Raw genomic sequence first — 27,732 nt, 5'->3', positions numbered from 1 at the left:
AACGTTCTGCAGCCTAGATCTGTGAAACATGCTGCTTCAGAAAATAGGTTTCTGTACCTGGTTGCCCAACCAATCAGAGACAAGACCACATACATGTGCTAGAAACACACCAACCATTTCTGCCCTAGAATCAGTTGCCTGTGGTTCAAAATGAGGGCTCAAACACTGCTTGCTTGAGACCAACTTCACAAACATTGAGATGAGCTCATTACAGAAAGAGAACTGACAGCCTTTCAGAAGTGGGCTGCTTAATCATGGACTGCTACTATTCAACTGGAGAGAGCGGGATGGTAATATGTGACATGAATCCTGCTTTGGTTAAGAATCTTTATATGTATTTTAAACAAAATTTTTAAAACCTTCAAATTCCCCAAATAGAAATGTTCACCCACATAATGTGCTGAATTTTCTTTTGCTTCATGTACATTATTCTAATATGAAAGTCCCACAATAGAGTTACTATTATTCCTAATTTACAAGTAACAAAAACTGTAGCTCAAAGAGTTTGGGTGATTAACTCAAGGTGAAATATCAGGGAAGTGGCATAGTAAGAATTAGAACACTTATCTATCTGGTATGGAGCATATCGTGTTTGGAATTTGTCATGTCCCTACATTTATAATATTCCGTAAATGTTTTAAATGTCAGAGGTTATATGTTTTAAAAATAATAGGAGTCTTCTTGTTGATTTTCTTTCTTTTTTAAAAAAGAATTCTCTTGATGTCAATCATTTTTAAAGACTTTATTGAATTTGTTACAATGTTGCTTCTGGGTTTTTTAAATTTTTTGGGGGGCTGGGGACAAGGCATGTGGGATCTTAGCTCCCTGATCAAGAATCAAACCAGCACAGCACCCACTGTGTGATAAGCACTTTAAGGACAATACAATACTATATTATGATAGAGAGTTACTCTTGGGATGAGGAAAGGCCTGTGCTCTAAGTAAGGTATAGAGGGAGGGGTCCACTCTGACACTTACTCTGCAACACCAGGCAAGGTATTGAACCTCTCTCATGTTCAATCTCCATTTCTGTGAATAGTCAGTATCCTTCTGCTGGGCACTGGGCTCACACTGGCATTCATCCTATCATTCACTCCTCCTAACAACCCTGCATGGTAGATTCTATCAATATCCACATCGCAGATATGAGGAAACTGAAGCATAAAAATAATTAAGTGATACTCCCAAGATCACTCAACTAATGAGTGGTAGGTGTAGAAACATAATCCAAGTCTTCCATCTCAAGCACTGTTACATTGCCTCCCTAAAGTAGCGTGGACCCAACCTTGAAGGGTTAGGATAAGAAGTGAGTGAGAACACACCTGAAAATCACCTCGCACAACACTGTCCCTAGCATAGGCACTCAGTCAGATGCAAGCAATGCACAAAATGTTGAGGATTTAGGAGCCAAACTTTCAAATTGCAAAGGAGTCTATCCACAAGATAGAGCTTTATATTTTTTAAGGTATATTTGGCAGTTTAAATGGTAGATTTCATGTATTTTCATAAATTTCCATCGTCTATCATGTTGTTGGGTTCAGGGAAAATCAGTTCATTAGGGTGTTATATTGAGAGACTGAGATGTTGTTGTTGGAATGAGTATACCAAGCAGTGTTTGCTATGATTGCTTAGTTTTTTCCCCATTTTTGAGTCTTGCTCCCATTCTCAGAATATTTCTATACTATACTACAAGAAAGGACAGAGCAGTAGAAATTATTTCACTTATCAGAAGAAGAAGGTAAAAAGAAAACAACGCTTTGTGCAATAATTCTGAGCTTCCTTTTCAAGGTAGCCTATTACTTGCCAGCCAAAATCATCGCATGTAAGATGTCACAAGAAAACATGAAGATACTTTTTAGCCAATCCAATATTTGTCATTTGAAGTCAATCATTTTCACATCTGGTAGGCAAAAATTAAAAACCAGCCAGTTGTCCCGAATCTTCTCATCGCCTGTGATTTCTGCATTGAGACGTTTACTGACTTTGGTTGATCAATGGCAGCCCCAGTTGTGACTAGCGTGCATGCATACTTGCTCAGCCTCTCTGTGTTTGAAACCTTTGGACTGTAGCCACTCAGGCTCTTCAGTCCATGGGGTTCTCCAGGCACATTAAAACAACTGACTAGGTTTGCCCGCAGTTTAATCCATGATCACTAGAGGGCAGCAAGGTGCCCAGTGTCAGTCTCACAAAATATTTAGCAGGACACCAGGTGGCGGTGCTTCCGCTTTCATTCTTGCTACGCCATCGCTGGAGCCTGATTCTCTGGGAATGCAAATAGTAACATTAAGACAAGCATTCAAAAAGGCGTGACAGTTGGGTTTTCAGAGGTGCACCATGTAAATGTTTTGAGGGATAGCGTCACAGCAGAGAGGGGAAAGGCAAGGGGCACAGGTCTTGATATAGGAATATGCTTGGAGTGTTTAAGGAGTAATATCTCTTCTTTTCCTGTAGCCTCTTGTGTTTCCAGGGACACTGCAACTAACAAACTTGCTAAAGCATTTAGCACTTAACTGGATAGTGGATGATTTCCTCATCTACGGATCCTGAGGCAATTTGTACTTAGGTTTACCATCTTCTTTCCTAGTTGCCTTTAGTTTCCAGTTTATTTATTTATTTATTTTTAAATTTTTATTTTTACTTTATTTTACTTTACAATACTGTATTGGTTTTGCCATACATTGACATGAATCCACCATGGGTGTATAATGCCACCATCACTGAGACATCCAGCCACCCTGTCTTAGATCCAAGTGCTTCTCCATACCCAAACTTTCTCTTAAGGAGCCCTCAAAGATGGTACACTCTGGAAGACAATAAAAGTTTGGGACACTTTTCACAGTTAGAAAAGTTATGTCTCACTTCTCAAAGATTAAAAGAAATGGAACAATAAAACCTGTCTCATAGGGTTTTAACACTTAAATTAGATAATGGATTGTAAATTCATCCCATGCCTTACTATATTATAGTAAGCTCAATAAATATTAACTTTCTTTATTCTACTAAAGAATATCTTTCCTTCAAAGTCTGCTTCTGTGTCCTACTCCCCACCCCCCCACCCCCGCACATCAGTTCAGTAATGGAAGCTTCCAGGATATTTACTTAATCACTTACTTTCCTGGAGACAGTCATTATTTTTCCTTATCCTTTTTGTGTCATATACATCTAGCTACATTGATACACTCAGGCTGAAAGGACACAGATGGAACAGATGAGGTTTGATTTTGGTTTCTGTAAGAACAGTAAAATCAAGGTCATATTGCAGGTTTTCTACCTATTGGATATGATATTTCTGATTTGGATCTCTAAGATTTTGCTATTCTTATTAGCTATTTTCTCTTATTGATTTATGCACTTTTAATATATCCTGAAATTGAGTCTTTTTTCAGGACTGTGTATTGCATACGTAGCCTTCCAATCGGGCCTTGACATTTCCCTCTCTTTGCAGTGATTTTTAACAAACAAAAACAATTTTAAAATATACTTGCATGCTCATAAGAAGCTCCCTTGAAACTTTCATATGTTTGTTTTCTATAGAAATGCTTACCTTTTGTGACTGTTATTGCCTGTGATAAGTCAGGTATCATTATTAATGATGTTTCCCAGAATACAGCATATCAATTTCCCCTGAGTATTAGTAAAAGTTTTCCCCACTAAAACAGATGCTTGGATTAGTCTTCAATGCTTTGCAAAGTTCTGCAAAACCACAGAGGTGGACTTGCAGAATTCCTTATTCATCTTTATTACTTTCCATATAGTGTTGTTCCTGAAGAAGGAGCGTGTTTTATATGAAGTTAAGCACAGCAGTGAGTGGAGATTCTTGCAATGAGCAAAGAGAGTATAGAATAGGTAATATATGAGGTAGTTGTAAATACCAGTTACAGCCACGTGGCCATTTGCAGGAACAAAAAATAGAATAGTTATGAAATTACTTTCATTTTACATGAATAGATTTATGTATACATTAACCATTTTTAACTTCCATCTCCAGTTTTCCTGCCTGTAGAAGCATAAAATGTGCTATTACAATTTTTATCTCCTTATATCTCAGTAGTCAAGTTAAAGAATTCAATGGATCCTCTGATTCAGCTATCAGAGGAAAGAACATCACCCTAAATGGATAAATGAACTTGGTATTCTCTTTGAAGGAGAGAGGTTGCTTTGGTTGATTGAAGAAATAATTGCATCATATTAACATGAAGCATAATTTTCCTGTTATCCTTATTAGAAAGTTGTGTTATTCAAAGAGGTACCAATGAATATCTAGTTAACAAGGAGGGAAGTTAACTAGTTAAAGTATTATGGTAGCTTTGTACTGTTTCACTTTAACTATCTGGAAATCTGTTTCCTCGAATTTGCTTCCCTTTTTTGTTCTGGTGTAGGCTTGGCCATGAAAGAGATTTGTGTGAGTTTTGGAAGGTACTTGTGATGAAGCAGCCATATTTTTATGTTCCCTGGATTGGTGCAGAGCTCCAGGGGCTATGGCAATACAAACTGTTGCTGCTGCTTTGATAGTTCAATTTATTATTGACTCACAACTCCTCTACCTCCCATCAGATCTCTTACTCATGTTCTCTTTGCATTAGACCAAGTATGCATGTAGCATGATGGCAAATGACATCCACTTCTCCTGAAGTTCACCCACCACTGTGAGACTGAAGGAGGTAAGAGACAGACAGGTTTTAGTGTGTCTTGTAGGTTCCATTGTCCTCATACACTTCCATACATGTCACAGTTTCTCCATGCTTATGTCCACATCCAACTTTCCTTCACAAATGTTACTCTAGTTGACTTAGAGTTAATTAGACTCAACATCAAATACAAATACAACAGTTTTTATGGACTCTTCCACCAGCCCTAGCTACTGCCTGTGTTCTAACACTTATAACTTATCTCTTACTTTACATCACTGGTGGTTCCTCTTCTCTGATTGTGCCCCGACACAAAATCTGAGAGGAAAGGACTAAGGAAATGATTTTCATGACGATTTCAGCTTCTAGACCCAGATTTGTGATGTAAGGATCTTTAGGTGAAACTGTCATTTTATATTCTTAAGGGGAAAGTTTTCAAATTTAGACAACTTTACACATGCTCTGGATGGTTGACTTAAAAGTCAAAAATTCAAGATGAGAATATAGCAGTAGACAGTTACCCTGGACACCTGCTTCCAAATGACATGGAAGGAGCTTTCTTTTAGTATTAACTCTTCTGATCCAGACCACAGATGAAACAAGCACAGGACTATCATTTCTTGTCTGGGGTCTGCAGGTGTGTATTTTGGCGGAAGTCCTGCAGCGGGGGTGGGAGGGGGTGGGAGGGGGTGGGGTTGTGGGGGAGGGGGTCTTCTCTCTTATCCAGCTCAGGAGTTTTTGTTCAGCTTTTCCTATCACTTCAACCACTGTGAGTTCCCAGAGAGCACAGAAGTACTTTGCAGAGTCTTCCAGCTTTAAGGCTGAGATAATGAGGCTGATGGCTTTAAGGGATCTCTGAAAATTTATGGAGTAGCGGCCATCCCTTGCATTCGGGCTATAAGAATTCTGACCAATAAGGTAAATCATCTCTCCACTGGGAAGCTGCTTATACCAAAAAATGTTATAACTGTTCCGACTTGTCTCATACTGACAGTTCATGGCGGCTGACTCCCCAACTTGACTGGCTATGTCTGGCTGGTCTTGAGTAACTTTCTGGGCCACACCAGATCCTGTGGAAAAAAATCAGAAAACAGAGATGAAGCAGTGAATAAAATAGTGTAGGAATTAGACTCACTTAGGTCTCCAAAATAAAAACCAAGCTGAAATCATAAGACGCTTGCTTTTCCCCAGTCCTCCTTTCCTCCCCAAGTCCCTGTGAAGCTCCACGCGCCTGTGTGCAGTCCTTTCCCCCTGAACACTCACACCCATGCTTGGAAGCATCCCTACCAGAGAAGGTGAAGGCCAGGAACATCCAGAGCAGACTGGAGAGCTGCATGAGGCATGGATTCCCCTGAACAAATGTGCTCAGTCTGCCTCAAGCTGAGAGTTCAGTGTCTCTGTGTGCCTGGTAGCACATATACATAGTATCTGGTTCCTGTGTGACTCCTTCAAACAGAAAGTGGGGTTTGTCATGTTCAAGGTAACGTCGTCTGTGCACAGATGGGAAAAAAAAAGTGTGATTCACCACAAACCTTTACTTTGTCTATTTTTCTTTCACTGGTAATTAAATTACACTGAGTCTGAAAAAAGGGCTTCCCTGGTAACTAGTTGGTAAAGAATCTGCCTGAAATGCAGGAGACCCTGCTTCAGTTTGAGCCTGAAAGAGGACTTTGCAAAAGCAGATATTAGTAAAGATTTGAGCTGAGGGGTATTGAAGAACAAACAAGTTGACATTCATTGATGATTATTCAACAGAATAATTTTGCCATCCTATCTAAAGTAGGATTTGTTTTTTTAATTTTTACTGGAGTATAGTTGATTTACAATGTTTTGTCACAGCTAAATGAAATGTCCATGGACAGAGGAATGGATAAACATGTGGTACATGTGTACAATGAAATTATTGTTGCTCTTTAGTTGCTAAGTCCTGTCCGACTCTGTGACCCCATGGACTCTAGCCCATTAGGCTCCTTTGTTCATGGAATTTCTCAAGCAAAAATACTGGAGTGGGGTGCCATTTCCTTCTCCAGGGGCTATACCTGACCCAGGGATTGAATCCACGTCTCCTGCTTGGCAAGCAGATTCTTTACTACAGAGCTACCAGGAAAAACCCACAATGAAAGCACTCAGCCATGAAAAAGAACAAAATAATGTCATCTGCAGCAACATGAACAGACCTAAAATAAGATGTAATATTAGCTATGAACAGTTCTTGTAATCTATTTACTTACTAGTCATTCATTTAGCCTATGGTTACATTTCTCCATCCAGAATCTAATTACTGTATTTAAAAATTCACAGACTTTGGCCTTGGAGAAAGGCAATCTTATCCAAAATTTTTAACGAAATTTTGTCTAGGTTTTAGAGCTCTAAAATATTGCTAAAATACAAATGATAACCTGATACCTCAGCTTTATATACACTCTTTTTTATGCATAGCTCTATGAAATTTTGTCACAGGTATAGGTTTTTGTACCACCACTAAAATCACGATACAGAATTGTTCCATCTCTCTGAAGATAGCCATTTTCACACCCTCCCCATCCCTGCAACTGGTGATGACCCCTAGCAGATGCTGATCTTTTCATCTCTATATTTTGTCTTTATGAGAATTCTATATAAGTAAACTCATACATTATGTATACAATCATAAAAATATGTTAAGTGCAATCATGTAGTCTTCTGAGATTGACTTTTTTTTTTTCACTCAGCATTGAGATCCATCTAGGCCATCGGGTGTAGCAATACTCTGTTTCTTTTAATCACAATAGACTGTCTCTGACTTATGATGAATCAACTTAGGATTTTTGACTTTCTGGTTTAGAGAAAGCTATGTATGCATTCACTACAAACCATACTTTGAATTTTGAGTTTTGATCTTTCTCCATGCTAGCAGCATGCTGTATTACATCCTCTGATGGTTCTTGGTAGCAACAGTGGGCTGAGCTCTCAGTCAGACCCAGGAACAGGAGGGTAAACAACTGATACACTTACAACCATTCTGTACCCATACAACCATTATGTTTTTCACTTTCAGTATAATACCTTTAAGGTAGGCCAGGCGAAGCTCTGACTCACAGTAGGGTAAGTATATTAAATGCATTTTCCACTTACTGATATTTTCAACTTAAAATGGTTTATTGAGACTTAACCTTATTGCAAGTTGAAATAGATCTATAAATTATATTTTATTGTATGGATGTTCAGTTCAGCTCAGTCACTTAGTCGTGTCTGACTCTTTGTGACCTCATGGGCTGCAGCATGCCAGGCTTTCCTGTCCATCACCAACTCCTGGAACTTACTCAAACTCATGTCCACTGAGTCGGTGATGCCATCCAACCATCTCATCCTCTGTCATCCCCTTCTCCCGCCTTCAATGTTTCCCAGCATCAGGGTCTTTTCCAATAAATCAGTTCTTCCCATCAGGTGGCCAAAGTATTGGAGCTTCAGTTTCAGCATAAGTCCTTCCAGTGAATATTCAGGACTGATTTCCTTTAGGACTGACTGGCTTGGTCTCCTTGCAGTCCAAGGGACTCTCAAGAGTCTTCTCTAACACAAAAGTTCAAAAGCATCAAATCTTTGGCGCTCAGCTTTCTTTATAGTCCTATTCTCACATCCACACATGACTGCTGGAAAAGCAATAGCTTTGATTAGAAAGACCTTTGTTGGCAAAGTAATGTCTCTGCTTTTTAGTATGCTGTATAGGTTGGTCATAGCTTTTCTTCCAAGGAGCAAGTGTCTTTTAATTTCATGGCTGCAGTCATCATCTACAGTGATTTGGAGCCCAAGAAAATGAAGTCTGTCACTGTTTCCACTATTCCCCCATCTATTTGCCATGAAGTGATGGGGCTGGATGACATGATCTTAGTTTCTGAATGTTGTAGTTTAACCCAACTTTTTCACTCTCCTCTTTTACTTTCATCAAGAGGCTCTTTAGTTCTTCTTATCTTTCCGCCATAAGGGTTGTGTCATCTGCATATCTGATGTTACTGATATTTCTCCCGGAAATCTTGATTCCAGTTTGTGCTTCATCCAGCCCAGCATTTCACATGACATACTATGCATACAAGTTAAATAAGCAGGGTGACAATAGACAGCCTTGATGTACTCCTTTTCCAATTTGAACCAGTCCATGTCCAGTTCTAACTGTTGCTTCTTGACCTGCATACAGATTTCTCAGGAGGCAGGTAAGGTGGCCTGGCATTCCTATCTCTTTCAAAATTTCCCACAGTTTATTGTGATCCACACAATCAAAGGCTTTGGCATAGTCAATAAAGCAGAAGTAGATGTTTTTCTGGAACTATCTTTTTTGATGTTTTAGCTGATGTTGGCAATTTGATCTCTGGCTCATCTGCCTTTTCTAAATCCAGCTTGAACATCTGGAAGTTCATAGTTCATGTACTGTTGAAGTCTGTCTTGGAGACTTTTGAGCATTACTTTGCTAGCGTGTGAGATGAGTGCAATTGTGTGGTAGTTTGAATGTTCTTCGGCCTTGCCTTTCTTTGGGATTGGGAAGAAAACTGGCCTTTTCCAGTCCTGTGGCCACTGCTGAGTTTTCCAAATTTGCTGGCATATTGAATGCAGCACTTTCCCAGCATCATCTTTTAGGATTTGAAAGAGCTCAACTGGAATTCCATCACCTCCACTGGCTGGTTCATAGCGATGCTTTCTAAGGACCACTTAGCCAGGATGTCTGGCTCTAGGTGAGTGATCACACCATCATGGTTGTCTGGGTCATGAAGATCTTTTTTGTATAGTTCTTTTGTGTATTCTTGCCACCTCTTCTTAACATCTTCTGCTTCTGTTAGATACATACCATTTCTGTCCTTTATTGTGCCCATCTTTGCATTTAATGTCACCTTGGTATCTCTAATTTTCTTGAAGAGATCTCTAGTCTTTCCTATTCTGTTTTTTTCCTCTATTTCTTTTCATTGATCACTGAGGCAGGCTCCCTTATCTCTCCTTGCTATTCCTTGGAACTCTGTAGGAAGCCCCGGGACCAGTAAAATGACTCTCAATAAAGTTTATTTAGATTGTTAAAATGAAAAATACTGGTATTTCTTAATTTTTAGAGGATGCAAACTGCACCTTCTCCCTGTTAGCTGAAATATAATTGTTTATACCACATGAATGGCAAGTTGTCAGTTTTCAAAAAAATTATAAAAGCACCTTGTTTTATGAATAGCCATTCTAGTTTCAGAAATATATTATAATAGAGATGCCCCCGTAGATACAAAAATGAATTACAAAGGTATATAAAGACAACACTCTTTATGATAGCACAGCAATAGAAACAATTATTTATTAATGGAAAAGCAATTAATGACAGAATGTCTCAGAGTACTACATGGACATTGTAAAGAATGAACTGGACCACTTCCCAGGTGGCACAGTATTAAATAATCTGCCTGCAGTGCTGGAGACAAAAAAGACCATGTTTGATCCCTGGGTCAGGATGATTCCATGGAGGAAGAAATGGCAACCCACTCCAGTATTCTTGCCTGAAAAATCCCTTGGACAGAGGAGCCTGGCAGGCTACAGCTCTTGAGGCTGCACATAAAAGAAGCCTTTAGAACAGGAGAATTGTTTGTATTTTTCTCACTTTCAGCTTGAGACTAACACACTGGAACCAACATTTTATTGAACCAAGAAAGAACCCTGACAAACTGTTAATGCTTCTCACTTGATTTCTGTGTTGCAATTAGATTCTTAGTAGCCGTATAATTCTTCTCAGCCACATCAACCAATGAAGCCCCACTTCCTTGTCCTCCTTTTCATCTTTTCTGTATCCATCTTCTTCCCTTTCCTTCCCTTCATATCCTCATCTCTTACTGCTCTCTGACTCTCCTTCTAGATGACTCTGGATTTGCTCTCGTGACAGCTCCCCTCGATGTGTCCCCCCTTCTGGCCACCAGAGATACTGCACAGGTGCAGCCCCGTCTGTCCCAGTGTGCCTCTCTCAGGACGCAGTAGTACACAGCGGCGTCTCTCAGGGTGACCTGGGGCAGGACCAAGGTGCTGTTGGAAGCTGTGTTCAGAGAGGCCATGCTGTTGTTCACGGTGCTTCATAAGCCGTGAATGACATACTGTGGGCTCTGGTTGGGATTTTGCTGATATGTATGTATATAGTCATTTCCACCAACGATATAGTTATTACAAGGCAGGTTTATATCCTCTCCTTCAGCACAATCCATGGAGCTGGGCTGGGTGGTCTTAGCATCAATCACAGTCCCTATGGGGTTAAGAAATCAAATTAGCTCCAGAGCACAAATCAGTGTAATTCTATGGATCAAAGTCATAACCCTCTCATAACTGTCTGGCTCTAACCCCTACTCCAGTGTTTCTATTTATGTCCTGCAAAAATATTATTGGTGTTCATTACTGGACTGCAAGGAGATCAAGCCAGTCAATCTAAAGGAAATGAACCCTAAATATTCATTGGAAGGACTGATGCTGAACCTAAGTTCCAATACTTTGTTCACTTGATGATAAGACCCGACTCATTGGAAAATATCCTGATTCTGGGAAAGATTGAAGGCAAAAGGAGAAGGGGGCTGCAGAGGGTGAGATGGTTAAACAGCATTATCGCCTAATGGATATGAATTTGAGCATACTCCAGGAGATAGTAGAGCACAGAGGAGCCTGGCATACTGCCATCCTTGTACGTAAAACGTTGCATACAACTTAGTGACTGAACAACAACAAAATTATAGAGCCCAAAGACGTGGCAAGAATCAGAGATCCATAGGCTTTGTTCCATGGGTCGTTGGCTGAATAGACCGAGAGATTTCCTACAACCTGCTTACTGCTAAGGACTCGTCCGGAATCACGGCCATGATTTGACCTGTCATGTAGAAATCTGTCCTCTTTAGTAAACCCGCAGACCATTTCTCAGTTCCATCCCTGTAATGCTGAATACAGCACAGGGAGAGGAGCAGAGAGCAGGTAACTGTGTGGCCCTTTGCCCTCAAGTCATCCCTTGTAGACAGAGAACACTTACCCAAGTTCAGAAACACAGTTACTCCATCACCAGCCTCATACTTCAAGGACAAGCTAGGACCACGGGCTCAGAGCTCAGACTTGTGTCTGATCCTTGGCTTAAGGAGGTTCCAGAGAACAGAGGCAACAGCTGTTGGTAAAGACTCACAACCAGTGCAGCAGATACCACTGTGCTGTTGCCAGGACCTTCTCAGCCAATGATCAAGCAGTTCCTTATCTAGGTCTTCCTCCCCTATTTTAGTCATGTCCCCCAAAGATGGTGAAACATTCCCAGCTCACTGTGCAGTCATCTGTGAAGTTTAATGTCTGGTTCTGGCAAAGGAACACCAATCACAGTGATGTGTCTATGCACAACCATTGGTCTATCATTTGTTTCTTAAGAAATTGGCTGATGCTCCAAGAAGCTTGTGGAATGCAGTATTTAATCCCAGAAAAATGCACTGAGCTCTGTGTTGTAAGATGATGAAAATTCCTAGCCATGTTTCAGAAAATCTTTGGGAGGTTCAAAAGTAGGATGTGGTCTGGGAGGTGGAAAGATTAACATTGAGACTAAAAGCTACATATCCTGGAACTCAGAGCTTTTGTAAGTGTTCTTGGAATCATGCGTCTATCGCCATCTAGGTAGACGTTTTTCATGCATCTGTTCTTGATATACTAACTGATTGGCATAGATGGTGTTCACCTCATCCTCCTTGGTCCATAATCTTCATATTCCCCATGCCAATGCTTGCGGCTTCTGTGCAGCAAGGATGCTAAGGCAGAGGAATAGAAAGAAAGGCAAACCAAGTGGGATTCGGGTGGAGATGAGTTTTGAGTGGTAAAACAAACAAACAAACAAACAAACAAACAAACTGGAGGCGGGGAAAAAGATTTTAAGGAATAGAGAGGTGAAGGGATAATCAGAACAGGGAAACGGGAAAGCAGTGTTTAGGGAGGTACATGGAAAGGGCTTAGGCTATTGGGCTAAGATCCCCTGAATCCTTGACCAAACACATTCAACAAGGGATAATAAAGCACAAGTTGTCTACAGAAGATGAAAGCATGTCATTTTTCCTTTTTTTCTGGCACATCAATGGAAAACAAATTTCCCTTCCCTTCTCCCAGAAACAGTTTTCAGATGAAGCAGCCCCCTCTTGTGACTGAATAATAGAACTGGAGAGCTAAACCCAGACCCAAAGCCAACAAGCAACTATTTGAAAAGTTCCTCAGGTTTGAATGTAAATAGGCTTCCTAGGTAACTCCCTGATGGTTCAGTTGATAAAACCCACCTGCAATGTAGGAGACCCTGGTTCGATTCCTGGATTGGGAAGATACACTGGAGAAGGGATAGGCTACCCACTCCAGTATTCTGCCCTGGAGAATTCCATGGACTACGGTCCATGGGTTCACAGAGTCAGACATGACTGAGCAACTTTCACTTTCACTTCAGGTGACTCTAGTAAAGAAATCACCTGCCAATGCAGGAGACTTAAGAGACACAGTTTCAATCCCTGGATTGAGAAGATCGCCTGGAGAAGGGCATGGCAACCCACTCCAGTATTTGTGCCTGGAGAATCCTTTGGACAAGGGAGCCTGCGGGGCTATAGACCATGCATTCACAGGGTCAGACATGACTGAGGCAACTTACCACACAGCACACACATCTTATTTGTAATACCTCTGTATTCATCTGTATTTTCTTGGTCCTAAACACTCTATAGAAGGTTTTAACTATCTTTGACTGCTTTATTACAGTTATATGATTTTCACTTCTTGATCTCTTTAATTTTCATTTGTATCCAACATTCCCATATTTAAAATTTACTCAAAAGCCCATATAATTCAAACGTTTATAAGCGAGGTTGGTACAGACTAGGCGCTCAAGAATTATCTGTTTGCTGAATGAGCCAATGAATTTTTTGAATTTAATAAAAATATTATGTTGAATACTGTTTAAATTATTTAAATTAAGGGATTTGATTTAGGTCATACATAAATGGCCTAGTGGTTCTCCAGCCTTTCTTCAATGTAAGCCTGAATTTTAAAACAAGGAGCCCATGATTTGACCACAGTCAGCTCCAGATCTTGTTTTTGCTGACTGTAAAGGCTCATCTCACATGCTAGTAAAGTGATGCTTAAAATTCTCCAAGCCAGGCTTTAGCGATACGTGAACCATGAACATCCAGATGTTCAAGCTGGCTTTAGAAAAGGCAGAGGAACCAGAGATCAAATTGCCAACATCTGAGGATCATCGAAAAAAGCAAGAAATTTCCAGAAAAACATCTACTTCTGCTTTACTGACTATGCCAAAGCCTTTGACTGTGTGGATCACAATAAACTGTGGAAAATTCTGAGAGAGATGGGAATACCAGACCACAGGTCAGAAAGCAACAATTAGAACTGGGCATGGAACAACAGACTGGTTCCAAATAGGAAAAGGAATACGTCAAGGCTGTATATTGTCACCTTGCGTATTTAACTTATATGCAGAGTACATTATGTGAAATGCTGGGCTGGATGAAGCACAAACTGGAATCAAGATTGCTGGGAGAAATATCAATAACCTCAAATATTCAGTTGATACCACCCTTATGACAGAAAGCGAAGAAGAACTAAAGAGCCTATTGATGAAAATGAAAGAGGAGAGTGAAAATGTTGACTTAAAGCTCAACATTCAGAAAACTAAGATCATGGCATCCGGTCCCATCACTTCATGGCAAACAGATGGGGAAACAGTGGAAACAGTGTCAGACTTTATTTTCTTAGTCTCCAAAATCACTGCAGATGATGACTGCATCCACGAAATTAAAAGACGCTTAAGGGAAGGAAGGAAAGTTATGACCAACCTAGATAGCATATTGAAAAGCAGAGACATTACTTTCCCAACAAAGGTCCGTCTAGTCAAGGCTATGGTTTTGCCAGTGGTCATGTATGGATGTGAGAGTTGGACTATAAGGAAAGCTGAGTGCCGAAGAATTCATGCGTTGGAACTGTGGTATTTGGGAAGACTCTTGAGAGTCCCTTGGACTTCAAGGAGATCCAACCAGTCCATTCTAAAGGAGACCAATCTGGATGTTCATTGGAAGGACTGATGTTGAAGCTGAAACTACAATACTTTGGCCACCTGATGTGAAGAGCTGACTCATTGGAAAAGACCCTGATGCTGGGAAAGATTGAGGGCAGGAGAAGGGGCCGACAGAGCATGAGAAGGCTGGATGGCATCACTGACTCAATGGACATGGGTTTGGGTGGACTCTGGGAGTTGGTGATGAACAGGGAGGCCTGGAGTGCTGCAGTTCATGGGTTTGCAAAGAGTCAGACATGACTGAGTGACTGAACTGAACTGAAAGTGTCTCTCCATCTTCGGCTGCAAGGAATATAACCAATCTTATTTCTGTATTAACTGTCTGGTGATATTCAAGTGTAGATGGTCTCTTGTGTTGCTGGAAGAGGGTATTTGCTATGACCAGTGTGTTTTCTTGGCAAAACTGTATTAGCCTTTGCCCTGCTTAATTTCGTACTCCAAGTTCAGACTTGCCTGAGATAAGTTTGCATTGCTTCCTGAGTTTGCATTCTAAGCCCCTGTGATGAAAAGAGCATCTTTTTTTGGTGTCAATTCGACAAGGTATTGCAGATTTTGATAGAACCATTCCTCATAGATGTCTTTAGGTTCCATTTTAACCATAGTGTCACCATCACTGAAACAGCCATTCATCCTGTTCTGGGTCAAGTGGATTCCTCATACCCAAATCTTCTCCAAGGAGCCCTCTAAATGGTACCCTCTAGATGACAATAAAGTTTGAGACATTTTTCACAGTTTGGAAAGTTATGCATGTCTCATTTCCCAAAGATTACAAGCATTGGAACAATAAAACCTGTCTCATAGGGTTTTGATATTTAGATTAGATAATGAATCAGAAATGCATTCTGAAGTTCCTGACATATAGTAAGTTGAGTAAATATTAACTTTCTTTATTCTACTAAAACTTGCCTTTCCTTCAGTGTCCAGATCTGTGATCTGCTTCCCCCTGACCCTACCCGCCCCCCGCCCAACATCAGTTCGGGGATGGAAGCTTCTAGGACATTTACTTAATCTCTTATTTTCCTGGAGACAGCCATTATTTTTCCTTTATCCTTTTGATATCATATACAACTAGCTACATTGATACATTGATCCACTCAGGGTGCTGAAAAGACACAGATGAAAGAGGTGAGGTTTGATTTTGGTTTTCCTAAAAATAGTAAAATCATGCTTAGTACCTATTGGATATAATATTTTTGATTTGGATCTCTAATATTTTGCCACTCTGGTTAACTGTTTTCTCTTCTTATTGATTTATGAACTTTTAATATAGTCTGCATTTAATTCCTTTTTCAGAAATTTCTTTTTCATATATTGCTTTCCAAGCTGGCATTGACTTTCCACTCTCTTAGCAGTGATTTTCAACAATGACAAAAAAAAAAAAAAGCAATTTAAAAATATACTTCATGCTCATAAGAATCTTCCTTGAAAGTTTTATTTGTTTGGTTTCTTTAGAAAATTTATAAATGCTTTCCTTTGTGACTGCTGTTGCTTGTGATGATAGTCAGGTATCAGTCTTAATGATATTTCTCAGAATACAATGCATCAATTTCCCATGAGTATTAGCAAGATTTTTTTCTCACTAAAATAGACCCTTGGATTTGTCTTCAGTGCCTTGCAAACTTCTGCTAAAACCATACTGGTTGACTTGCAGAATTTCTTATTCATCTTTATGACTTTCCTCATAGCAATGCTCCTGAATAAGCAGCTATAGGAAGTCAAGTACAATAGTGAGTGGAGGTTCTTGCTATGATAAAGAGCTTATGGAGTGGGTAATGGATTGAGGTAGTTATAAATTCTAGTTACAATCATGTGGTCATTTGCAGTAACAAAAGCTATAGTAGTTATAAAATTATTTTCATTTTATATGAATGTATTTATGTATACAGTAACCATTTTTAACTTCCCTCTCCTGTTTGTCTGCCTGTCATAACATAAAATATGCCACTACAAATTAATCTTTATCTCATTGTATCTCAGTAGTTAAGATACAGGATTCAGTGGGAGAGTGTGATTTAGCTAGAAGAGGAAAGAATCTTAAATGGATAAATGAATTTGGTATTCTCTCTGAAGGAGACTGCTTGTTTTGGTTGAATGAAGAATAATTGCATCATATTAACAGGAAGCATAGTTTTCCTGTGGTCTTTATTAGAAAGCTGTGTTATTCAAAGAGGTGCTGATATGAATGCCTAGTTAACAAGGAGGGAAGTTAACCAGTTAAGCTATTATGGTAGGTTTCTACTGTGTCAACTTAACAATTGGAAAATCTATTTCCCAGGATTTACTTCCCTGTATTGTTCTGGGTTAGGGTTGGCCATGAAAGAGATTCGTGTAAGTTTTGGAAGATAGTTATGATGAAGTAAGTAAGCCACCACTTCCCTGGTGGCTCAGATGGTAAAGCATCTGTCTACAATGCGGGAGACCTGGGTTCGATCCCTGGGTCAGGAAGATTCCCTGGAGAAGGAAATGGCAACCCACTTGAGTACTCTTGCCTAGAAAATCCCATGGATGGAGGAGCCTGGTGCAGGCTACCGCTCATGGGGTCGCAAAGAGTTGGACACGACTGAGCGACTTCACTTTATGATGAAGTAGCATGTTTCTATGTTCCTCAGGTTGGTGCAGGGCTCCATATGGCAATACACACTGTTGCTGCTGCTCTGATAGTTCAATTTATTGTTGACTTAAAATGCCTCGACCTTCCACCAGATATCTTACTCATGTTCTCTTTGTATTAGACCAAGTATGCATGTAGCATGATGGCAAATGACATCCACTTCTCCTGAAGTTCACTCACTACTGTAAGCGCTAAGGAGGTTAGAGAAAGACAAGTTTTAGAGTGTCTTGTGGGTTCCATTGTCTTCACATATTTCCATACCTGCCACAGTTTCTCCGTGCTTATGTCCACATCCAACTTTCCTTCACAAATCTTACTCTAGTTGACTTGGAGTGAATTCAACTCAACACCAAATGTAGATATAACAGTTTTTATGAACTCTTCCACCAGCTCTAGCCATTGCCTATGTTCTAATCCTTATAACTTATCTCTTACTCTACATCACTGGTGGTTCTCCTCCAATTGTACCCCAACATGAAGTCTGAGGGAAAGGACTAGGAGATGATTTTCATGACAATTTCAGCTTCTAGATCCAGATTTGTGATGTGAGCCTCTTTAGGTGAAACTACCATTCTATATTTTTACGGGACAAGTTTTCAAATTTAGACAACTTTTGCACATATTCTGTGTGGCTGATTTAAAGTCAAAAATTCAGGAGGAGAATGTATCAGTAGAAAGTTACTTTAGGCACCTGCTTCCATATGACATAGAAGGAGCTTTTATTTAGAATTAAATCTTCTGATCCAGACCACAGATGAAGCAACCGCAGGACTACCATTTCTTGTCTGGGGTCTGCAGGTGTGTATTTCAGCCTGGGTCCTGCAGCAGCAGGGCTCTCTCTTATTAAGCTCTGGGGTTTTTGTTCAGCTTTTCCTATTACTTCAAGCACTGTGAGTTCCCAGAGAGCGCAGAAGTACTTTGCAGAGTCTTCCAGCTCTAAGTCTGAAATCGTGAGGCTGATGGATTTACGTGATCTCTGTAAATTCAAAGAGTAGCGGCCATACCTTGCATTCTGGCTGGAAGAACCCTGACCAATAAGGTAAATCATCTCTCCACTGGGAAGTTGTTTGTACCAAAAAATGTTGTAACGGCTCTGAATTGTCTCATATCGACAGCTCAGTGTGACTACCTCCCCAACTTGACTGGAAATGTCTGGCTGGTCTTGAGTAACTCTCTGGGCTACACTGGATCCTGTGGGGAAAATCAGAAAACAGAGATGGAGCAGTGAATAAAATAGTATAGGAATTAGACTAAAAAAAAGCCAAGCTGAAATCATAAGATGCTTGCTTCTCTTTTAGAATACCTACCGGAGAAGATGAAGGCCAGGAACACCCACGGAAGACTGGAGAGCAGCATGAGGCATGGATTCCCCTGCACAAATGTGCCTAGCTCTGCCTCAAGCTGAGAGCTCAGTGTCTCTGTGTGCCTGGCAGCGCATATACATAGTATCCGGTTCCTGTGTGACTCCTTCAAACAGGAAGTGGGGTTTGTCATGTTCATAGGTAACATGGTCTGTGCACAGACAGGAAAAAAGGTCTAGTTCACCACAAACCTTTCTTTGTCTATATTTTTTTTCACAAGTAATAAAATTAGGCTGAGCCTGAAAGGGGGCTTTGCAAAAGCAATTATTTTAAAGGTTTGAACTGAGTGGAACTAAAAAACAAACAAGTTGATTTTCACTTATAATTATTCCACAAAATAATTTTGCCATCACATTTAATATAGGATTTTTGTTTGTTTGTTTGTTTGTTTGTTTTACGTTTTCATTGGTGTTTTGTTAAAGCAAAATGAAATGTGCTTTGACAGTTCAGTTCAGTCGCTCGGTCGTGTCCAAAACTTTGCGACTCCATGAAATGCAGCACGCCAGGCCTCCCTGTCCATCACCAACTCCAGGAGCCCACCCAAACCCATGTCCATTGTGTTGGTGATGCCATCCAACCATCTCATCCTATGTTGTCCCCTTCTCCTCCTGAGCTCAGTCTTTCCCAGCATCAGGGTCTTTTCAAATGACAGAGGAATGAATAAACTGTGTTGCTTATGTACAATTTTATTATTGTTGTTCTTTAGTCACTAAGCAGTGTCTGACTCTTTGGGATCCATGGACTCTATCCTGTTTGCTCCTCTTTCCATGGGATTTCCCAGGCAAGATACTGGAGTGGGGTGCCATTTCCTTTTCCAGGGATCTTCCTGAGTCAGGAATCGAACCCACATGTCCTGCTTGGCAGGTGGATTCTTTACCACAGAGCCACTGGGGAAACCCCACAGTGAAACTGCTCAGCTATGAAAAAGAATGAAATAATGCTGTTTATAACAAAATGAGCAGACCTAAAATGAGATTTAGTATAAGCAATGAACCCTTCTTCTAATCTATTTATTTACTAGTCATTCATTTAGCCTACACTTATATTTCTCTATCCAAAATCTAAATACTTTATTTAAAAACTCAGAGTTTTGGCCCTTTTGGTGAAAGGCAGTCTTATCCAAAATTTTTAACATATTATTTTTTATAGGTTTTAGTGCTTTACTTGGTTTTTTCAATACATAAAATCTTTTTGACATCAAATGATAAAATATCAGTTCTTCTTTCAGAGTCTATTCTCTTTTTTACGTTTGTATGAATTTATAACAAGAATAAAGTAACTATTCTTCTGAAACTTGATATTGAATCTTATTTATCAGACTTTAAGGGGATCAGGAAATTCAGTCCCATTCCTTGCACAAGTAGAATTGTACTTCTTAGATCATGTGTTTTAGAATTGTTCTCATGTTATTTTTTTCTGTCCCACTTGCCCAAAGTACAGTCTCAATAGCTAGTTGCTTGTTATTTTTTATTTTTGTTAAGTAAAATTAAAATAAGCATGTCAGTTCTTTCTGTGCCATAATACTATAATGCACTCCAACAAAACTTGGTATCTACAGACTGCAAGCACACACTATACCTCTACAGCACAGAAGGCGATGACTGAAATTTTGTAAACTGTTACCTGTTCATTGGAATGTAGCAGTGAATTTTCCATTTGGTTACCATTTTAATGCATGAATTAATATAAAAGAACCAAAGGCAAACCAATAGTAGAAAAGAAAGTACAGGCAAGGTCTCTAAAACGGTGCCAACTCCTTGCTTTTAAGTTGCTTGAGTGGTGTTGTTAGTGACTGATGCATGGAGGAGAGTGCATGTTTAGTGAGACATCTCCTCTGTCCATTTCACCTCTGAGTGCTGACAGGCAGCTGATGCCCTGGTTTGCATTACCAAACCTACTTGTATTTAAGTAGAAGAGATCACGAATGTCCACAGCAACTGGGCAGCAGCATGGTATTGTATTGTAGCATATATAATTATAGATATTATATATATACCAGAAAATTGATATTGATAAAGTATTACTAAAATACAGATGATAACCTGATATATCAGCTTTATATGCACTCTTGTTTATGCATAGCTCTGAAATTTTATCACAGGTATAGGTTTTTGTAAGACCACTAAAATCATGATGCAGAATTGTTCCATCTCTCTAGAGCAAACCACTTTCACACTGTCTCCACCCCTGTAACTCATGATAACTCCTAGCAACTGCTGATCTTTTCATCTCTATATTTTGTCCTTTAGAGAATGCTGTATAAGTAAATTCATACATTATGCATGCAATTATAATAATATGGTGTGTGAGCACGTATCATGTAGTCTTCTGAGATACTTTTTTTCACTCAGCATTGAGATCCATCTAGACTGTTGCATGAATCAATAGTATGTTTTTTAAAAAATAAATTTATTTATTTTAATTGAAGGTTAATAACTTTACAATATTGTATTGGTTTTGCCATACATCAACATGAATCAGCCACAGGTATACACGTGTTCCCCATCCTGAGCCCCCCTCCCTCCTCCCTCCCCGTACCATCCCTCTGGGTCGTCTCAGTGCACCAGCTCCAAGCATCCAGTATCATAGTATGTTTCTTTTTATCACTACAGACTGTCCCCAAATTGTGATAAATCAACTTAAGATTTTTCACGGTATGGTAGTGAGAAACCTATATATGCACTCACTAGAAACCATACTTTGTATTTTTAATTTTTATCTTTTCCCATGCTAGCAACATGCTGTATGACATTCTCTAGTGATGCTGGGCAGCAACAGCAAGCTGAGCTCTCAGTCAGCCCTGGGATCATGAGGGTAAACAACTGACCCACTTACAACCATTCTGTACCCATACAGCCATTCTGTTTTTCACTTTCAGTATAACATCTTTAAGACTAGGCCAGGCAAAACTCTGATGCACAGTAGGTTAAGCATATTATATGCCTTTTCCACTTACCACATTTTCAACATAAAATGGTTTGTTTAGACTTAACCTTACAGCAAGTTGAGATAGATCTATAAATAATATTGTACTGAATGGGTGTACCACAGCATATTTATCTATTCACACAGTGAAGAACATTTGGCTGGGTTCCAGTTTCTGGCCATCACATATATAGTTTCCATGAATATTCAAGTACAAATTTTGTGTGAGCATAAGTTTTTCATTATTCCATTATAAATACCCATAAAGGAGTGTGATTGCTGAATTGTAAGGTGAGTGAATATTTAAGTTTATGTGGAACTGCTAAGCTGTCTTCCAGAATGACTGTTCCATTTATCCACCAGCAATGTATGAGTGATCCAATTTCTCTACATTATTGCCAGAATTTGGTATCATCATTATTTTTCATTTTAGCCATTAAGAAAGAAGTGGAGTGGTATTTCATTGTGGCTTTAATTTGCATTTCCCTGATGCTTAATGATGTTGAACATCTGATTACATGCGTATTTCCCTAACACATAGCTCTTCCACAAAATATCTGGGTGAACCATTTTCCAACTGGACTACTTGTTTTCTTCCTGCTGAGTTTAGACAGTCATTGTATTCTAAATACCATCCTTTGATGAAAGTACATTGTGAAAATATTTCCTGCCATTCTGTGGTTTGTCTTTTTCATTCTCTTAATAGTATCTTTCACAGAGCAAGCATTTTTACTCTTGATGAAATATTTTATTTTTTATGGATTGTGCTTTGATGTCATGACAAAAATCATTTTGTCCAACACTTGGTCCTGAAGATTTTTTTTTTTTCAAAAAGACTTATAGTTTTAGACTTTACACTTGGACGTATGGTCCATTTTGTGATTTTCCTCAAATGTTTGTATAAGGTATGAAGTTTAGGCCAAGATTCAGTTATTTGCCTAGGAATATCCAATTGTCCCTAAATCATTTGCTCATAAGACTATCATTTCTCCATGAATAGTCATTGCACCTTTGCCAAAAAATCAGATTTCCCCATTTTCTCATATCCCCACTTGGGATGAACAGTAGCATTATCGTGTTAATGGTTTTTTTATTATCTCTTTTTATTGAACTTTTTATCTTGTATTGGAGTGTAGCCAACTAGCAATGTTGTGATAGTTTCAGATGAACAGCAGAGGGACTCTATCCTTTCAACACTGTGGCATCTATTGTTTACTTTTTCATTCTTTATATTTCTAATTTGTGTTTTCTCTTTTTTCACCATGATAATTCTACCTAGGAATATAGTTTATTAATCATTTTAGCAAAATTAACTTTATGTCTCATGGTTATTTCTATTATTTTATTTCTGTTTTATCAATTTGACATTTTTATTATTTTCTTATTTCACTTTATATTAGTTGTAATTTGTTCTTCTTTTTCTATCTTTTTTGCTGAAAGCTTAGATAATTGTTTTGCAGCCTTTTTCTTTAGTAGTATAGGTATTTAAAGAGAAATTCCTCCTATGTATATTAGCTGTAACTCATAACATTTATATGTATATGTTCTCACTATATTTTCTTTCACAATATTTTCTAATAGCCAAGTAATTATTTCTTTAACCTATGGGTTATTCTAAATTTTAATGCCTCAATTTCAAATATTTGGGCATTTCTAAAGATATCATTTTGTTATTGATTTTCTAAGTCAATTCCACTTTTGATCAAAGAATAAATTCTATACAATTTTAATTTTCTTAAATATATTAAAACTTTTTATGCACAAACTGATGTGTGTGTGTGTGTGTGTGTCTGTGTCTGTGTGTTTGTGAGTATATTTCTGCACAGAAGTAGGTGGCAGAGTCCCCAGGCTAGGAAGTTGTGATGTGCAGTGAAGGCTGTTTGACACTCTTATTGAGGGGAGCTGTATGTCTTCCTTTTTATTCACAACCAGACATATGGTTATCAAGAGTGCAGGGCCTTAACCAGGGTGTTGCTGACACCATTCCTTTAATATTCCTTGTGTGCTCAGTCATGTCCAACTCTTTGTGACCCCATGGAATATAGCCCACCAGGCACCTCTGTCCATGGGATTCTCCAGGCAAGAATACTGGAGTGGGTTGCCATTTCTTTCTCCAGGGGATCTTCCTGACCCAGGGATCGAAACAGGGTCTCCCACAATGTAGGCAGATGCTCTACTGTCTGAGCCATCAGGGGAGTCCATGGGAAGTAGTCAAATGCACTCTTCTCATAAGTACTGTTCAGAATGGAAATCTCTCTTTCCTGGACTGTCAATGATTGAGGGCTCTGTTTGAGATTAAAAGCAAAGACAAGAGTCTATTTTTGCACGGGTGTGGTTGTGAAGAGAATGCTGCTCCCATCTCTAAATTCAAAATGTTTTAGATGAGGGCGACTAAGGAGCAACCACAAGAGAGAGAAATATATTATACTGGTCAGTTTTTAGTTAAGGCCATGTGGAAGGGATTTTCACAGAGGCTATTGCTTCCTTAACTAAAATGGAGTGTAAAGATAATCATTCCAAAGCTCCTTTATAAATGTTCCTCTCTCTCTTCTAATTCACCAGACTTTGAAGGCCAAAGACAAGATGAGCTTCCTCATCTATTATTACGGCAAACTGGAACCAAGCACCAGATTCTGGGATAATGTTAATGATAAAGATGTTGGCTAACAAGTCTCATTGACTGCACAGCATGCCACAGTGTTTCAGGAGCCCTTTAACATTTAAGGATGTGGCAGGTACTGTTCACTGTCTACAAGCAGATTTACTTCTTCATCCTTACCAGAATCCTAATATTCTGTTTGTTAACAATGTTCCTAGAGAAAAATGCGTAACTTCCTCAGAATTTCATAGCTTGGGATCAGCTTGAACTCTGTTGTAATCAATAAGATGTAAGCATCTTGAGGGATTTATCACCCTTTCCTGTTCACTAGAGTTTTCTACTTTTCCTAATAATGCCAAGTGTCAACATGTTGGTACCTTGATACATGTGTTGCCTATGTGCGAAGTCACTTCAGTCATGTCTGACTCTTTCTGACCCTATGTACTGTAGCCCTCCAGGCTCCTCTGTCCATGGGACTCTCCAGGCAAGAATACTGGAGTGGATTGTCATGCCCTCCTCCGGGGATCTTCCTGACCCAGGGATCGAACCCGAGGCTTCTGAGGTTCCTGCATTGCAGTTAGATTCTTTACCGCTGAGCCGCCAGGGAAGTCCTGATACCAAAGATCAAAATCACACATTTGTACCTCGGATAGATGAAAAAGACAAATGACACATTTCTCATCTGTGATCTATTAATAGAAAGTCAATGCTTACACATGGTCAGAAGTCATGCTTGTTTCACAAATGTGTTCTTACTTAAATATTTCAGTAGCAGAAAAGGAAAACTAGAAGGAAAGCACCTGAAATTTTAGTTTTAGTTTGTCACCTTATGACTAATAATTAATAAGAGGTCATCATTTATGATTTTAGTTTTTACTGGAGTTTTATATTCATATAAGAAAATGTAATATAAGGGTATAGCATGGTAAATTTTCACATAAGTAACACCCTTATAACCAGCACTCAGATCAAGAAACGGAGCATTACTAACCCTTCAGAGCTCCCTTTATGATACTGACCCATTTATAACAGTATTCTGATTTTATGTCAGCTTATGCACCTTATGGGAATGACATGTTTATTGACCATTTGACTATCTTCTATTGTCAAATGCCTGCTTCAGACTTTTGTCTTTTCTATCAATTTGTTTGTTTTCTTGTTGATTTGAAGGTGATATTTTGAAATAAAAATGGACTCAATAATATATTTTATAGCTAATATTTGCTAATATAATATTTTTATAATTAATAATATTAACTTTGGTAACATAATACTGTAAATATATTCACTAGTTACCCTTTAATAGATTTTCTAGCTATCATTTTAACTCTTGAATACTTTTAATGGCAATTTTAATATACATCAGTTTTTTAATGAAGGGTAGTTGGTTTACAGTGTTGTGCCCATCTCTGCAAGACAAAAAGTGACACAAAAAATGAATGTATATATGAATATAGACTAGTTCTGATGCTTAGCCATGTTTGTGTCCTGTTTAAGAAATGTGTACCTAACACAAAGTAATGAACAAGTTTTGTATTTTTTCCATTAACTTCATACGTTATTCTTATACTCAGATCTGCACTCTGACTGCTATTTATATAAGATCTGAAGACCATAATACACTTTTCCATAGGAAAATTGATGGCATGTCACTTATTGAAATGAAAATCATTTATCCTTGGTGCATAAAGGCAAATGTTTTCCAGTTTTAATGTAATACAATTTCAGTATTAATTTTACCACAGAATTTTACTTTGTCACCCTCTCCATCTGCTTATATCATTCTCCTTTATTTCAGTTTTTCTTCTGTTTTTAGAATTTTTTTAAACGTTTTGTAGTTATCACATATTTATTACTTGGATGATGCAGTTTTCTAAACTTTCATTCTAATTACTAAAATGAATTATTTTCAGAAGTTTTCTCCTCCTCTTTGTGCCCAGGATGCTTTCTTTCCATGTGCTGAATTGTGTGTACACTTGTTATTAGTTAATCTGAGAATCGCTTAGTATGTTGCCTGTTTTATGCAATTCTAGTGTAACAAATGAATTAGATATTCTTACTTTAGATTCAGTTCCTCAGATGTGCAAACAGGTAGAATTTGCAAAACATTAGAATCCTCAGTGTGAACTCCTAACAGTCTCTTCCTGATTCAATTTATGAATGTATTAGTTGTAGGGAAAAACAGTTAAAAGACACAGTGAGCCAATGGAGTTCACGTTCCTAACTCCTGTTGTTTTTCTTGTGAGATCATCTGCTCATGGTGAATCTCTGTTGGTAGAATTAGTGATTGAACTAATGACAGTTCTATTAAACAGCACTCATTAATTCTGCAATTTCTAAAGATTTGGCAGAAGGTTTTAAAGCAGGACGCATTTGGTATAAGGATAGCACATGATTTTTTTTATTGGTAAGGATTATTTCTGAATGAAGATGAAAAAACAGGAATAAGAAAAGGCTTTTTAAAATCTGTTCACCACGTTTGGGTTGGCAAGCACTGAGTTTCCAATGGCCATGGGTTGCTGAAATACCATATGGACTTTTAACACCTTTGTTGGCTTATAGTTCTGGAAGATGGCATGAATGAGAATACCAGTTGATATCCAAATAACTATTTTTTGTATCCATTTTTCTAAAATTAGGAGAATTCCCTGCCTCACTGGGGGAATGAGTTAAGCGCGATGTAAATCTTTCAAAATATCTGGTGCCGACCACTTTATGAGAATGTATTGGGAATTTTAATGGAAGAATTTTGTGTTGGAATAAACTGAAGTTTCACAGGAAGACCTTAACAAAGTACTTGGGGACCTATTTCACTAACAATGATAAGAAAGAGGAGTAAAGAGAAGAAAGAAGGAAAAGAGAGAGGGAGGGTGGAAGGAAAAGAAAGGGAAATAGAAGGATAGGATTAATGAGTTTATGAATGAATAAGTATTTTCAAATATACCCCTGTCTTCATTGTGAAATCCGTGTGATGTTGACTCTCACTTCTATTTTTAAAAAGATATAACTCACCCTTTCAATATTTTATTGCCTCCCTAGCAATGAGTGCCAAAGAATTGATGCTTTTGAACTATGGAGTTGGAGAAGACTCTTGAGAGTCCCTTGGTCTGCAAGGAGATCCAACCAGTCCATCCTAAAGGAGATCAGTCCTGGGTGTTCATTGGTAGGACTAATTTTGAAGCTGAAACTCCAAAGCTTTGGCCACCTGATGCAAAGAGCTGACTTATTTGAGAAGACCCTGATGCTGGGAAAGATTGAGTGCAGGAAGAGAAGGGGACAACAGAGGATGAGATGGTTGGATGGCATCACCGACTCAATGGACGTGGGTTTGGGTGGACTCCAGGAGTTGGTGATGGACAGGGAGGCTTGGCATGCTGCACTTCATGGGGTAGCAAAGGGTCAGACATGACTGAGTGACTGAACTGAACTGAACTGAACTGAACTAGCATTATTATGCTAGCATTATAGTAACTAGCATTATTAGTAACATCAGTCATAAATATTTCTTTATTCAATAAATATTTATTGAACACTATTTGTTGGGC

General features: G+C 38.8%; 1 gene segment (V, D, J or C); it reads right to left on the bottom strand.

Moving 5' to 3' along the window:
- LOC102181379 lies at window positions 17,970–18,692 on the bottom strand. The segment is given in 2 exon segments: window positions 17,970–18,493; window positions 18,610–18,692. Coding segments are annotated over 2 exon segments (573 nt in total).

Source organism: Capra hircus, chromosome 10, assembly GCF_001704415.2.
Source record: "Capra hircus breed San Clemente chromosome 10, ASM170441v1, whole genome shotgun sequence".
NCBI classification, from domain to species: Eukaryota; Metazoa; Chordata; class Mammalia; order Artiodactyla; family Bovidae; genus Capra; species Capra hircus.
The sequence above is the reverse complement of the archived record's forward strand: the minus strand, read 5'-3'. Positions and strand labels throughout refer to the sequence as shown.